The sequence below is a fragment of the Polistes canadensis genome, unplaced genomic scaffold (genome assembly GCF_001313835.1).
Source record: "Polistes canadensis isolate GaletaPanama2010 unplaced genomic scaffold, ASM131383v1 scaffold_10, whole genome shotgun sequence".
In the NCBI taxonomy this organism is placed as follows: domain Eukaryota; kingdom Metazoa; phylum Arthropoda; class Insecta; order Hymenoptera; family Vespidae; genus Polistes; species Polistes canadensis.
This window is the reverse complement of record NW_014569557.1, coordinates 194994-211216: the sequence shown is the minus strand read 5'-3', so window position 1 is coordinate 211216 and position 16223 is coordinate 194994. Positions and strand designations below refer to the sequence as shown.

At 29.8% G+C, this 16223-nt stretch overlaps 3 protein-coding genes across 3 annotated transcripts in view; 1 reads left to right on the top strand and 2 right to left on the bottom strand.

Moving 5' to 3' along the window:
• The window catches only part of LOC106793001 (serine-rich adhesin for platelets-like), a 21374-nt gene extending 12454 nt beyond the window's left edge, over positions 1–8920 (bottom strand). Inside the window, exons 1-2 of the mRNA XM_014759556.1 lie at positions 8282–8920; positions 366–420 (exon numbers count right to left, since the gene is read on the bottom strand). Of these exons, the coding sequence (XP_014615042.1) occupies positions 366–420; positions 8282–8290 (64 nt within the window). The 5' untranslated portion in view covers positions 8291–8920. The remainder of the gene's footprint in view (positions 1–365; positions 421–8281) is intronic.
• The window catches only part of LOC106793004 (differentially expressed in FDCP 6 homolog), a 34971-nt gene that overhangs the window by 18001 nt on the left and 747 nt on the right, over positions 1–16223 (top strand). The window contains exons 2-9 of the mRNA XM_014759559.1: positions 13966–14254; positions 14463–14582; positions 14668–14871; positions 14965–15080; positions 15162–15285; positions 15357–15698; positions 15766–15967; positions 16051–16206. Of these exons, the coding sequence (XP_014615045.1) occupies positions 14156–14254; positions 14463–14582; positions 14668–14871; positions 14965–15080; positions 15162–15285; positions 15357–15698; positions 15766–15967; positions 16051–16206 (1363 nt within the window). The 5' untranslated portion in view covers positions 13966–14155. The remainder of the gene's footprint in view (positions 1–13965; positions 14255–14462; positions 14583–14667; positions 14872–14964; positions 15081–15161; positions 15286–15356; positions 15699–15765; positions 15968–16050; positions 16207–16223) is intronic.
• LOC106793002 (probable RNA-binding protein 19) lies at positions 9611–13744 on the bottom strand. Its single transcript, XM_014759557.1, has 16 exons — positions 13613–13744; positions 13334–13538; positions 13063–13256; positions 12744–12983; positions 12405–12666; positions 12114–12326; positions 11843–12037; positions 11619–11758; positions 11387–11512; positions 11167–11302; positions 10721–11064; positions 10448–10650; positions 10221–10337; positions 10037–10142; positions 9828–9951; positions 9611–9733 (listed from the first exon to the last, which is right to left on the bottom strand). The coding sequence occupies exons 1-16, from the start codon at positions 13646–13648 to the stop codon at positions 9666–9668; spliced, it is 2709 nt and encodes a 902-aa protein (XP_014615043.1). The 5' UTR covers positions 13649–13744; the 3' UTR covers positions 9611–9665.

The following is a 16223-nucleotide window of genomic DNA, read 5'->3' as shown; positions in this document are numbered from 1 at the left end:
AATAAAAAAAAAAAAACAAAAAATCAATCAAACGATAATTATAATAATAATAATAATAATAATAATAATAATAATAATAATAATAATCAAAAAGGAAAGTTTCTTTTTCGCAATAATTTTTAATCGAAAGTGTTTTCTAATAGCATACGTGAGCACACTCTAACAAAACATATGCACATTAGTTTTATTCTATGTGTGTTTACACGTATATATATAATAGTCACATGTGTACTTTAAGTAGATGGAATCGTGTCGATGAGATCAATAGGGATAGCAAACAACAGTGAATCACGTAGCGTGTTTAATGCTAATCAGTTAGCTTTGATTTTTAACTCTGGTGAGATTAGGATTGTGAAATGACTTACCATCCTGAATGGTACCAAGGACAGCAATGGCAACCAAGAAGAACAGTGTTCGTACCTGCTGAAACGGAAGAACGTTGCATTGCATTAATAATTCGTCATCCGTTCTAAGTTGTGTATTGAATTTAATGACCTATCGTTAACGGTATTAGTTCTTTTTTTTCTTTATTTTTTTAAATAGATAAATAGCGTTAAATATGATCGTTCATTCACAATCTTTACTGGTCATTATCGTATTTTACACATATTAAACGGTTCAAAGTACGAAATAAAATATTCTATATATTGTGAATGAAATATATAAAGATTCTTACGAAAACATCTCTTTAACAAGATTATCTCAAATTAATTTTGAAGTGTATACCTCGTTCAGGACAATTTACCATCCTGATTTTCTAACGATCCGGTAATAACTCTTCATTTCTCTTACGACGTAACTACTACTCGGTTTAGAAATTCAGGAAGAATAATTACATTTCGTATTCGTAATAAGATTTTTTTTTTCATTTCTGTATATTCTGTTCTTTTTTTTTCTACTTTATTTTATTATTGTTACTGTTGTTACGTTAACGTATATATCACCTTTAATTTATTTATACGTTTACTTTCGTAGTAGGTAAATGCCTCTCGCAAATTATTTATCTTTAAATAACTTCATAATGTAATATACCATATTGCATATTGCGAAAACGTTCACTTATCTACATTTTATTATATCGCGAAGACGTTGTCCTTGCATTTTAATTCCACGCTAATGTCCTGTTATATGCTAACAAAGATATTTCAAAATCTATACGAATATTTCAAATAAATTTATCAACGATATAAAATTATTTACGATCATCAATATTTTTGTCATTAACGATATAAATTAATAGATGCATAACTGATGACGTAGTAATCCTGACGCAATCCTGGCATCAAAATTCACGTCTTATATAATTGACATTTTTACCTAAAAAAAAAAAAAGAACACCGAAATAATAATTCGACAGATTTAGAAACGAAATGATTAGCGTATTATTCTTAACTAAAAAAAAAAAAAAGAAAAAGAAACAAACAAGAGATATATTTATTTCGAAAAATCATTTTAAAAATAAAAAACGTTCAATTAAATATTTTCAATAGTTCGAGGGGGTGTTGAAACTGGTGTCACCTGTTGAACGTTAAATATTAATTTAATAAGAAAAAATGAAGAATTTTCTTAATAATCTACAATCAAAAGGATCACGGAAACACCTGTTAAAATTGATTCGAGGTCAGGAAAGAGAGAGAGAGAGGAAGTGGGGGAGGAGGGGGAGGGAAATTTATCCTTCCAAATGTAATGACACGGTCAAAGGATAAACGAATTCTAGGTCTCCGGTAACACAACGTGCTGTTGCCACTCCTCGTTATGTAACGCGTGTAAAGAGAAAGCAAGAAGAAAGAGTTCCATTCCACCGAGGAACTTTCTCGTATCGTACGAGTTTTCGAGTTTGAAGTATTTGTTCGTGTGTAAGTACGTTCACGCGCATACACGTTCATATTGAATAGTTACGCTAACGTTATGCGCTAACGTAACTTGCCATTCCCACTACGCGATAACGGTTAATATTGTGTGCGTTTAAAAGTTAATGAGCCGGCCATGAATTCCAAGTGAACCTGACAAAGGATCCTATCTTTTCTCTCATTGTCCTTTAAATATATAATAAAAATCTCTCATTTTATTTCAACTATATGACAAATTTTTCTTACTTATTAACGATTTAACGATAATTTTTCTTCTATTAATAATCAATTATTACGATTAAACTCTTATTTTAAATATATTAATCAATATTATTTATAATATCGTTTTTCGCTGTTAAATTTCTGAAATTATTTTAATCGAATAAATATAATATAGTTGTATATCAAAACGAGCTTTTTTTTTAAATGTCTAACTGGTTTTACATGAAAAAATAAAAATAGAATAGAAAAGAAAATATATTATTTATGATTATTGTATGGCTGGTGGTGTATACGTGTTTTTAAGTATGAAAATATTTAACAAGTTTGCAACTTTCTTGTTTATCTCTCTCTCTCTTTCTCTCTTTCTCTTTCTTTTTTTATATTTGTATTTTTATTTTTAGAAAACGATACCGATCTTGTGTCAGACAGTAAGTAACAGACGGTATAATCGGTAATAGTCTCTTATAATAGCATGATCAAATACGTGTATTTACATAGATGCAGAATACATACACAAACACACTTACATTGAAAGTGGAGATGTGGGGAGATCTTAATGCAGGGTAAGTAAAAAAAATTCAACGTACCCTCTTAAATGTCAAATAACTTTCTAGTAGAACTCGAGAGAATCATTTAGAATTCTATTCGAGGTAAAAACTATAAACAATTTGATTACGATAAAACGATACAAGGGAGGAATAGTATTAATTTCGAAAAGTTTCGTAACCGAAAACGGAAGTTATACTTTCGTCGTATATTTTTTTCCCCCTTGATCGAGACTCTCTTCGTGATTGATATGATTTGTGTGGGACACACATTATTAGATTGTTATTATTATTATTATTAAGGTTTAATAATCGTAAGTTTCCTCGATGAAATTTCTTTAACTTCCTTTTTCTTTTTTTTCTCCTTCCGTGAATTCGGTTTTCTTCAACTCTGACAATAAGCAAAAGTAAAAGTACTTTTTTTTCTTTCTTTTCTTTTTTTTTTCTCATTCGAACGTCACGAGTGACATTTCAATGGTGAATCGATATCATCGTTGTCGTCGTCGTCGTCATCATCATCGATATAAACAGAAGGATGATTTCACTCATAATTTGAAACCGTTAAAAGATACCGTTACTATACGAGCTTGAAAATATTCGGCCTAAAATTTTTCAAGAACGTTTTCGAAATATTGTTTTCCAACGCGTGTCTGTTAAAATAAGAAGAAACGTTTAACGGTTAATAATGTTTTCTTTTTGAAGTTATATTTCTTTTGGCGCGCGTTTTAGAAAGTGAAGTTAGATGCGACCGAAAAATCGACACCACGAAGTTGTCGATATTTACGTGAGGCGCGGGCAAATTGAAATTATTTTTGAGGTTATGGAAGTTATGATTCGTTTTAGTACGTCAAAGAAGTATAACTTTTTACGTGCGTACATAAGTACACTCATCAGTTTTTTTTTTACAGCTTTATTTTTATCAACTCACTCATATGGATCTTAGAAAATATTTCAATGTGTCCTAATTAGCATACAAATTTAATAGGATACCAAATTGATATTTATTTTTCTCTTATATCTATATGTTTGTTTAAAAATAAGAAAAATAAATCGAAAAGAATGGAACAATGCTGTTCATCCTCATTACCATAATACGAAAGCAACCCTATTAACCTTTCAAGCTGGTTCCTGGTATTCTCGGAGAACCAGATTTTATATTTCAAGGTCTACTCTCTCATCCTCTCGGTGAATGTTTCAAATGTTAAAAAACAACGTACGCGAATATATTTTGCTGCTTATTTATTATGCAGACAACGTCGGGTTTGTCCTTTGTTTTTGTTAAACATTCCTTTTCTTCTTCTTTGTTCGAATTATTTTTCCATATAATTTATATATTTATCATTTTTATTGAATTTAATATACGAGTCATGTTCAGAAATCAATGAGTCAAAAATTAATCAAGTCAATAAAACAAATGTTTTTTAATACATTGGCTTTATTAAATTTGTAATTTCTTAATTTGATCAGAAAAGTATGCACGCACACAAAAAAAAACCAATTACAGCATTTTATAAACCTTACAACTATCACCTTTTGATAGTTGGAAAAGATAGAATTTTCATAATTTACTTTTAATAACTTTTAATAACCAAAAAAAGAATATTATTTATTAACATTGATATTATTTATTAACATAGATTGAAATATCGCAAAAATGAACTTTACTGCATTGATTTCTGAGAGAGTATAGTAGAAAATTCATGTAATTAATTATTTATTGAATTTTTCTATCAATCTCTTGTGTGTATTTTGTAATAAACATTTTTTTTAACGAAAAAAAAAAAAAAAATAGAAAAAAAGGACAAGTTTTCTAATAAAATGTTAATTCGTCATCTCTTCCCTTTCCCACTTTCTTTTTTACCACGAAACTAACGGTATCCTTCATTCAACGAATTATTTCACTCTCGCGTATTATTCTTGATACTGTATATACGTAAAATCGAGTTTATCTATTGCCTCGAGAAGGGAAAGGGGAGGGATAAATCCAACAACGTGCTTCGCCCAGTTCTATTCGCTCACTTTTACTTTCCATGGAATTCGCCTCTCATAGCCGGACTCTCGCTCTCTTTAATAGGAAATTAATCAGCCGATTGTGTCAGTAATTAAATTCTATTTTTTTTGTTTATCATTACCAATAGACTGTGTAGATTATTAATGTAAGAAAAAAAATAGCTAAGAAATAACACATTTACGGATATCTTACACACACACACACACATGCATACATGATAATTATAAAATTATTCATATATGTTTTCTTTAAAAATATTTCAACATTATTTTATATGCAATGATAAAAATATTTAAAATATCCTTTGACGTGCATTATTTTCTAACAAATATGTTATAGAATATATTTTTAATAAATTTGTATTGAGATATATAAAATGACCACGTAATAATTGCTCAATATTCAATTAGTTATTTCTCTCGTCTCCAAAAATAAAATTATTAATAAATAAGTATCTTAAAGAATTTGGACATTAAAAAAGAACTAGAGCTTAATTTTTAATCTCTAAAGTTCAGAGATTAAGTTGCTGAAGAAGTCCCAATAAAAGGACGAATTAATCAAAACTAAGTTCTAGTTCTTTTTAATATCCAAATTCCCTACGATACTTATTTATTAATTGTTCAATATATTTTTCTATTTGAAATATTTTATTCGAATGAATAAAGAAAATCAATTTTGAAATGAAAAACGTGATTATAATTAGATATATATGATCGTTGACACGAATCTTATAATAGATATATATATATATATAAAAGGAAAAAAAAAACAGAAGTAAAAAAAGAAATAGCAGTAAAGGTGATGGTATAAAAAACAACGTGTCTTTTTCTTTTGAAAAATGAGAGAGAACGAGAAAGAGAAAGAGAAAGATTCGAAAGGTCAGCCACTGACCGTCCTCGCACACGTTAGAGAGAAGTTATTTACATTTTTCATCTCTTATCCTTCTTTTCTTTTTCTCCTTCACCATTCCTTCATCTTTTTTCTCCTCTCCCCCCTCCCCCTGCCCCTCCNCCCCCCGTTTTTTCCCCGACCTTTACTAGTTACCATTCGTGGTCGAACTTTTGGTCCCGAGATTAAGTCAAACATAACGACGCACCTTCTTTTTCCTTTCACGCATTCCATTTCAAATAGGATGCTCGTTTCTATATACGGTGTGTTTCTGTGTATTTTATACATTTGCGAAGGTCACAAAGATGTCGCGAATAAATTTGAAGGTCACAGTACTCGATGGAAACTACACCGAGAGTCTGCAATTATCCTGATGCATTTCTTTTCTCTTTCTTTCTCGTTAAAGGTTACTTCTTTCTTTCTTTCTTTTTTATTTCCTTTCTATCAGTATAATTATACGATACTATATTAATAACGAATTCATATTCGAATTGTTTTAAGAATGATTTTATATTTTATTTTTTGAATCAAACGAATTTAAATGTTTTATGACATAGTTTCCAATTCAAATTGAAAGAATTTGTTTTCGATTCTTTTTTAGAAATCATTGTTAACCTACGCTTCTTTCTTTCTTTCTTTTTTTATTTCCTTTCTATCAGTATAATTACACGGTACTACATTAATAACGAATTCATGTTCGAATTGTTTTAAATATGATTTTATATTTTATTTTTTGAATCAAACGAATTTAAATGTTTTATAATGACATAGTTTCCAATTTAAATTGAAAGAATTTGTTTCCGATTCTTTTTTTTTAGAAATCATTGTTAACCTACGCACAATCCACGATAATTGATTTACCAAATACGCAAAACGTTGTCGAAAGGTAAACCTCTCAAAATCTCGAGTACGGAGAACCAGAATTACACGTTGCGCAAAATGACTTTCTCGTTCTTCTAATCAATGTTACCTCGCAAGAGGGAACTTTTTTTCAGCTTGCGTTCCTTGCACATCGTCGTGTACCTCTGTGGAAAACCTGCCAAGCCCCGGAAATATGATATCGCAACCAGCAGCTAACTTTGTTGCCTCTCTCTTTCTCTTCTGATCCCTTTTTGATATCCTTTAACGATTACATCGAGATTTATTTTTGATCGTTAGTTCAATTTAAATAAAACTAAAATCTACTGTCACATTCTAAATATGGAATTTTAAAATTATCATCTCGTCGAAAGAATGACCTCGAACTTTCTTCTTTCGCTTTCCATTCGTGCCAAGTTATTCGATTTCGATGAAATTGTTTTTTACAAATTCCGTGGACAAAAATTAAGAGAAAGAGAGAGAAAAGAAATAGAAAATCGAATTAAATTCGAACGGTACAATTTTTTACTTTTATAAATTTGCACAAGGAGGAGAGAGGGGGTTGGGGGAGCGGATGAATTTTTTATAGTCTTTATAAAAAAAAAAAGTAAGAGGAAAATTATTAAATTAAATTCGAGTAGTATATAATTTGTCGCTTGTAAGGTGAAAAGGATAAAAATTAAATTAACTTTCGTATAATTCGTATAATTATACGATATGATACCGTTAATGTAACAACGTTCGTATAAATTATTTTTGAGTTCTCCGTTTAAAAAAAAAGGTAATAATTTTGTTGTTAACATTAGATCGAAGAAAAAGGACAATTCGATATTATTATAATTTTACGTATATATAGCAAAAGATAGGAGGAGAGAGAATCGTTACATGCTGTTTGATTTTGCAATCGAATAGCCAGAGGCACGGGTTCGCTCCTTCTTTGCTTAGCACGCGTCGTCTTGGTGGCAACTTAAAGCGGAGTAGTGCAACTTTGAACGAGACGAATAGCATTGGACAGCTCGAATAACCGGTAAATTTCCCCACCAAAATAATTTAACAAGCCGGTCGCGATCGTAAACGTTCAATCAATACGGTATTTATTTATTACAAGTGTGGATAGATAGATAAAAACCCATCCGAAATGGATCTCGAATAATTTCAAGAATTTTTCATTTCTTTTCTTGTTTTTTCTTATTATAATTCGTCTCGTTTCAATGTTTTCACGAAGAAAATTGATTTGTGTCATCGATAGGGATCCTCAGAAAGAGTTTGCATTTAACAATTCCGTTCTCAGGCTACTCTAACAATTATTTAAAAAGATTTAAAGCGATGAGAAAGTATTGCGTTAAAGAGCGTGAGGATCTGTTTTGTTGTTGTATTATATTTTTCACAATGTTTATGATTAATTACAAAATAATTACGTGAATGGATTATAAAAGGACGTAATTCAAATCTAATCGGTCTTCGATAAAACGTTGTTCATTAGCTGGGAATTTATAAGTATACGGATAATAATATATTTATATTATTAATTCTCTTATTATAAAAGAGAAATTGTAGAAATCACATCTGAATACAAGAAGCGTTATATACATTATCGTCGATGATAATTCACTACTACTCGTTTCTTAAAGCATAATTATGAAATTTATGCCAGAGTGAGAGAAATAAGACGACGAGAGTTATAGTAAGACAAAATAGAATAAAACATAACAGAAAAGGATTTTACGATAGAACGTAAAACGTATTTCACTCTCGTGAGCATGTTTCACGCTTTAAAACGTTCTCCTTTTATGCTCGTAAACGTAAAACGAAAGGGGATGTCCCCCTTCTTTGTATTAAACATATATGAGAGAACGAGAGTCGTATATTTATATTTTGATTTAATAAATTTCATTTTCTAATCTTACCCAATCCATCTTTTTTCTTCTTAAAAATTAACAATTTATTGTCTGTTAAATTTGTCTTCAAAAAACTACGCTCAGGCACATTGTGTTGCACCAATGTGCACTGTAGCTCTTTCTCTCTATATATAATTTATTTATTAATATAATTTATTTGTCGATCCGTTTGTTAATTTATTTTTTGGACGAGCACAACGCGCGACCTTGTTAATGGTCGATGACACCGAAGGACACATAAATACGTATGTATGGTGGATAAATATTCGCGAGCACTGTTCTCCAGGACGAAGAACGTACAACTGACGAGGTCTTCTTGCGATCGGTTGGAAGGTGGACGAGTCGAAGAGAGTCACTGTTACTTTCATGGGCCGTCTCCACCTCCAACCATAGCTATCACCTTCGATATACACAAGGGGCCCCACCAGTCGATCCGCATTTTCATTCCATAGGCATCGGGTCCCTTTTTGCTCGTACTTCAACTGGGAGAGGTGAAAGGAAGATATTTATTTTCTTATTATCCTCCTTCCATGAATATCTCCCTTTTGTTGTCTTTCGAGAACCCAGTTATCATATCATTCACTTCGTTTGAAGAAAATTAAATATAGGTACAAAAATTAGATAATCTTTTTAGATTAAATATATTTATCGTTAAAAAAAAAAGAACATTTAATGATGAAAATAAACAAACGAATGATTTACATTTCAATATATACAGGAACGTTCAATTTAATATCTGTAACGATGAATGATCGTTGAAACTATTTCTAACGTGGGTTTGAATTACTGTTTCATGCCACTTGAGCACGTTAACTCACATAAGAAAAAACGAGGGTGTCGTAAAACCTAAATACATCGAATTATTCCAACTCATTACGATTGCCAAGTAGATAGAATGAAAATAAGAGAGAGGCAATTCGCGTGACACTGTACTTCTCTTTTTAGAAACCACATCTTGCATTGTTTTCGTGAAAAGTAAGAGAAAGAAAAGTTCCATATAAACGTGAGACGAAGGTCAATGTGAATAGTATTTATCGTGGTTCGAAAACCGTATTAACTTTCTTTTTGAATCATTGCCAAAAGATAGTAAACGTGTCAAATTCATGGTCTTAAAGGCCGTCATTCTTAATTTTTTTTTAATTAAAAATTTAGATCATTTATAATGATATAAACAAAATTATTGTACATATATATGTATATATATATATTTTGTTTAAGTAAATTAATATAAAATTAATATTATGTTTTAATTATTTCATTTCTATCTACGAGACGATTAATATCGTTTATAATACTATTTCAATAGTATACAAATTAATATTTACTATACATTATAAATATTACAATATATACATATACAAACTTCGCATATCGATGAATAGAATTAAATTATTCATTCCACTTCTAATCCGACCGTTTCAGGATTCAAGACTGATTTTTTACTCTTTTTTGTCAGACTCTCTGTAATAGTTTTTTTTATAAATATAGAAACAAATATTTTATTAATAAATATTTTTATAGTGATCGCAAATGATGTTAAAAATATATATCATACCTCCGTGGAAATGTTTTGCAGTTCTTTTCCTAATTTCTTCAACAGTCTCTTCGTTTTGAGCCCATTCTAATACTAATCTTCGGCCGTACATATGAGTACTCTGACATAATGCTTGGAATGCTCTCTAAACCGATACAACAATTGAACTTCTTTAAACTTAAAGTATTAAAATAATAAATATGATTGCATACAATTCGATAATTCATTACCTTGGCTTCGCTTTTCGTGTAATATTCAACGAAACCGAATCCTCTATGTTTTTCAGCGCCTACCAATTTTTTTGGTAATCTTACAGCTTTCAATTCTCCAAATGCTCTATAAATATAAAGCAACAAAGTAGTTAAACTAAAAGACACAAAAATATATGTAGTATAATAAAATATAAATACGCACTTAAACAATTCTGTAATTTCTTGGACTGTCGCTTGGAATGGTACATTTCTAACTAAAATTTTTGTTCCCGTTTGTGGTGTTACCTTGGATGATTTTTTTGCAGTTTTAACATCGCTCCTAAATAAGTTTAATAAAATTATAATAAAGACATACTATTCACACGCACGCACATACACACATATATAAACACAGACACAGATATATTTTTAGTAACAATATAAACATACGCGAGTGTTCTCTCAGATCTTTTTAATTCCAGAGTTTTACCATCAAGTACCGTCATTTGTAATGTTTTTAAAGCACGGTTTGCATCGTGCTGATATTTATATCTAACAAAACCATAACCCATGGACAATTTTGCACCAGGATTTGTTGAATCTTTTTTAGTGGCTATCATGACGTAATGAATGGGGCCACATTTAGCAAAATACTGAAAAATTACAGTTATATGTTTTGATGAACGTTTATGAGAAAGAAAATATAGATTTAATATAAAATACCTCTTTCAAAGCACTTTCGGTAGTCGAGAAGTTTAGATTTTTAACAAAAATAGTTGTATCCGGCTCAGGCTCTTCGTCGTCATCTTCTATTTCTTTATTTTCTTCATTCGAATGTTTTTTATTTGACTCATCTTTTTCTACTTCTTTCATTTCTATGGATGCTGTGTCCGGCAATTTATTGTTAACGTTATTTTTATTTTTACTTCTGTCCGATTCGCTAAGTTTTTTCATGAAACTATTATCTGGCGCCCATTCCAGATAAAGTGGTAAATGTTTGAATTTAGTATATGCTAATTTTGTAAATGCTTTGCGTGCTTCTGACGGTTCTAAAAATTCCACTAAAGCTGGAAAATGAGAAAAATTTACAAATTAGTATTTTTTGTTTATATCTCACGTGTAATATTATTTTATTGATTCCGCTATAGTACTAAAATATTATATTAAACCTGTTATCCCTGATGGTGGCATAACAACTCTTCCAAGTTCTCCATATTTAAAAAACATGTTATAAATTTCCTTAGACTGCGTACCAGCTGGTAAATTTTTTACTAATATAATAGTCTTCGATCGTGTTTCTGAAGGCTAATCAAATAAAATTACAATTAGTATAATTATTTTATCTAACATAAGTGTAAAATGTTTAGATAATTTATAAATTTAATTTACTTGATTAAATGCGTCCAAACAAACTTCGTTTTCTTCCAAAAACTTTCTTGTCTCCTGTACTAATTGTGTTTCACCCAACGCTAATTTAACGGCGGTACTCATACCGTTGGATTCATCTTCCAGTACCTTTAATATTAAATGACATATAGAAACATAAAACATTTGTGTGAACAAATTTTTAATTTTTAAACATTAAAAAATGAAAGAATAGTATAATTTGAAATTTTTATACGTGTTCTTTAGTCGTGTTGTATGTCGCAGCTATTGCCTCAGCAATAGCATTTTGTCCCAGAAATAATGTATTCCAATTGTGAGATGAATTTGCATTCATTTTAATTTGTATTTCTTTCTTCTGTTTGTAAGGTAAATTTTCTATATGAAAAAGAAAAGGAACAAAAAGCAATGAAAATTTCAATCCCTTTCAATTTTAAATTATATTATATTTAAAACATCTACCTAGGTCAACATGATCCAATAAAGAAGATTGTGCTTTGCCTGGAAGCAAATGTAACATTCTACCATTTAAGATAGAACCATCCAATTCAGTATAAGCTTTGATAGCATGTTCAGGCATTAAAAACGTTATTGTACCGAAACCTTTTGGTTTTCTGGTAATCCGATCCACGGGTAAATTAACTTCGGTTAAGGGACCTAATTAAATTAATGTTGTATTAATAAATATCTAAAGGTATTATCATAGATGACAAAAAGAAAAAATTCAATTTACCGTATTTTTCAAATAGTTGCCTGATGTCATCCTCCGTTGTCGTATAAGTCAGATTTCGTATAAATATTCTTCCGGATTCTGCTATACTTTCTTCATTTTTTAATGACTCTTCTTGCTTTATCCATTTAACACTAGAATTATTAGTTTCTGTATTGTTATCTTCTTTAGTTTCTAAATGTTCTTCGTATTTCGCCAAAAATATCTGTTTACCATCTAAGAAATAATAATAAAAATCTATAAATTTTTAATTGTGAAAGAAAAATTTACTAAATTTCTTCATAGTATTCTTACCAAAAAAACTTTTATTTTTTAATAAAGCCTTTCTCATTTGCTGTTCAGATTTAAATCCAACGTAAGCTATCCCTTTGATTTTCGGTGGTACGCGTATAGATTTTGGTTTTAAGGGATGAAAAAATTGTTTTATGTGTTTCTTTTTATGGTTGTATCCTAATCCTCGTAATTTTACTGTAAAAAACTTTACAGGACCGTGCTTTGATGCAGATACTTCTTTCTTGTTAACAGTTGGTGTTTTTGTCTTTAACGCTTCCATATACTATTCAATAAAAACAATTATTATACTATAAATTGATAAAATAAAATATAAAAAGTTACTTTTAATTAACAACTTACTTCTAAATCTGATATAACTGTATTAGCAATCTTTTCCTTCTCATCTTTTTCTTCTTTTATTTCTTTATCTTCTTCTTTTTCTTCTTCATCACTTTTGTGAGCAGAATCATTGCTTTCACCATTTTCTTTATCTTCTGGGTTCGCTATAGTTTTGATTACAGCGTCATTGATCCAAACTTTTTTTGAATCTGCTACTGCGTGACTTTCAAGAAATTCCATGAACAAGGGATCATCTTTATGCTATGTTTAAATGAAAATTATATTATTTATATCTTCTACGATAAAATAGTATCGCTTAGAAATATCATAAGACTCATACCTTCGCAATGGCTTCTTTAACTTCTGCAGACTGTTCTTCCTTATTTTTCTTCTTTTTCTTTTTTGCTTCCTTACGAGTTTTATTTTCATTACCATCTCCATCATTTGTATCATTTTTGGTTTTATCGTTTAATTGTTTATAATAAGAACTATCCGGTGCATATTTACTCCATGATTTTGGTTTTGATGGATCACCTGATTTAAATTTTGTTGTTAAATAATTTTTCTTTCATGAATTTTTTTATATATAATACCATTTTTAATACTATTACCTAAATCAGCACACAGATCAACAGATATTTTGCAAGTATCTATGCAAGTTTTATCAAAATATTCTTTAGCTTTTAATGTTTCTTCTTCTGTTTTGAATCCAATAAAACCAAAACGCCTGAATTTTCCATCTTTTGTATATTTCAATTGTATATCGGTAACAAAACCTTTTTCACTAAAAAGTTCTCTCAATTTGGACTCTGTAACCTATTAATATAAAAAGAACTTATAAAAATAACTATACATTTATTTTAATAAAATGTAATATTGAAATTACTTACACTCTTAGGTAAATTTTTTACAATTAATCGAGACATAATTAATTATTTAACATTAATTCGCACTGTAAAAAATGTTAACCAATCCACCATGTATCACTTGAAGCACATGTACAATTTATGGTTATGTTTACATTCCCAATGCACTTTCTATTCCAATATGGCGGCTGTAATTTGATTGGCTATTCACTTGCCCGCGATAATCGCAACAAATTTTAAAACACACTATATGCATTTTATTAAATACAACACTTATATATTAAAATTTTTTTATAATCGATATAATTAAATTGAATAAATTTAAATTTACGTTATATCTCGTTGATAAAAAAAAAAAAAAATATTTATTTTCACAGAAAACGTGAAATTTAATGGAGGTTTTTAATAAAGTTAAAAGAAATGACAAACGGAGGCGTTGCATGTACTATTCCATTCACTAACACACACACAGTGACAGGGTAATGTTCAGTGCTCGATATGTTCTACGACGATGAGAATATAGAAGCATCGTAAGAGAAACACCTGTTGCTCGTATTCGTCGGAATAATGACCCATCTACTAAAAAATGTGACGAATAGTATTTGGCACGCGTTTCACGCGTTGCAAGGTGATACACCTGATCTTGTCGCTAAATCAAAGTTGAAGGTGAGTCATCCTTGTTGTTTTTCTTTGTTGATATTGACTTTTTTATTTCATTTCTCACGACTTTTGGAAGCTAAAGATTTATGGGATTGTATCGTTTTTTCACATATTCGGGTGTGGCTACTTAATTCACATCGTATTTTTATAAGAATATTTTTGTATATCCATTTCTTCTACGTTTGATTTTTGTTTTTTTTTTTTGTTTCTACAGGTGTTAACAGCCAACATCGGCACGTTAATGGACTTATATGGTGTTGAAAAAGGTCTAGAACATTACCGCAGTACTCAGAGTCTCACTTTTGACCAATACATTTTTTATTTACAAAAGGAGGTATAATCATTTGTTTTTTTTCTTTTAGCGTTATTTTATTCATATTATTTAACAAATTTATTATCTTTAATTAATTATATTATAGGTTTTCTCATCTATTACCGATGCAACTTCAATACAAATACACAGGTCATTGGAAGAAGGAATCGATGAAATATGTTGGTTAATTTGTAAAAGAATGTATTTAGAAAGATCGCATCCAATATTTGAACCCAATAGTGTCTATCAATTATTTAGAGTATTCTGTTTATTGGCTGAACCGGAATCAGATAACATGGATTTTCATATGGTTTGTACAATCTCTCTCATAATGATTTATTATTCTTTATTAAATTATCTTTAAGATACGCTTTTCTTATGGTTCTTACTATTTTTTATTTAGATTGCAATGCATACAGATGAAGTTGCTCAAATCGCTTCTCATTTGGTAACATCGTTAGGATTGCAATGGGATGCAGCAGATTTCTCAGCTTTATCAGCAGCTATTGGAACATTTAGGTATTTTGTATATGTGATTTGAATTATTTATCATTGTAGAAAAACTATTTGTAAAATTTCATTTAATTATACTTTTGGAAGGTTTCCTACATTCCTGGCAGTTTTGGAATCCAAATACAGCGGTGGAAGAACTTCGGATAACATAGCATTGACTGAAGCTATTGATGATCTTTATCAAATATACATAGAAAATGTGGTCAAAAAGGTAAGATATTCATTGTTATTTAAAAATATAATTTAAGAATAACATTTATCGGTTAACATATATTTTTACAGGGATATTTAATGAAGAAAGGTTTCTTACTTCCAACATTGAAGTATTTTTGGTTTGTTCTTCGTCCTGGTGAATTATTATATTTTAAAGATTCTCAGCAAAGGGAACCATCGGGTTCAATAATATTGAGTACAAATTGTTGGGCCGATGCAATTACTACTGGTGGAAAACCTGATAGAAGATTCGTACTAAGTACACCTGAACACAGGGCTATCGAATTAGTGGCAGATGATCACAAAGGACGATTACAATGGTTGGCAGCTTTGCAAATTGCTATTCAACATTCCGGTGAAAAAATTGGTTATCAAAGAAGTTTAGCTAATCAAAGGAGATCTTTAAGACAAGTAAGTTATTAAAACGAATATATATTATTTGTTATTTTATATGTATATTCATTTTTATAATTATTAGTCAGTGAAACAAGAAAAAGAGAAAACAAGACTGGAATTGCAATTTGAAAGGCAAGCTAGAATTGCAGCAGAAATTCAAGCTAGAAAATTGGAAGCATTGTCAAAAGAGGAAGGAGCTAAGGTTCACGAATTGGAAGAAGCTAAATTAAAATTAGAAAATCTTTTGCAAGAGGAAAAACAAGCATTGAGAGATGAAGAAATAGGTGACAAATACATCCTGTATTTCTTAATCTTTTATTTCCTTTAAAAGTATTTATCAAATGCTCTGTTATATTTTGTAACACAGTTCGAAATCTTCAAGCGAGAGTTCTTAGAGAAGAATGGGAAAGAAGAGAGCAATTAGAAAAATTACAACAGGAACAACAAGATTTATTAGAACTGGAAAAAATGAAAAGGTTAGAATTCGAGCGCAAACAGCAAGAAAATGAACATCAACTACGAGGTGCGTATCGTTAATTT

Coding starts and splice junctions, on each gene's coding strand:
- LOC106793002 (XM_014759557.1), bottom strand. CDS start 13,648: ATGTCTCGATTAATTGTAAAAAATTTACCTAAGAGT. Junction 10,651..10,720: donor CCGAAAGTGCTTTGAAAGAG/GTATTTTATATT, acceptor GTAATTTTTCAG/TATTTTGCTAAATGTGGCCC. Junction 10,143..10,220: donor GAAATTACAGAATTGTTTAA/GTGCGTATTTAT, acceptor TTATATTTATAG/AGCATTTGGAGAATTGAAAG.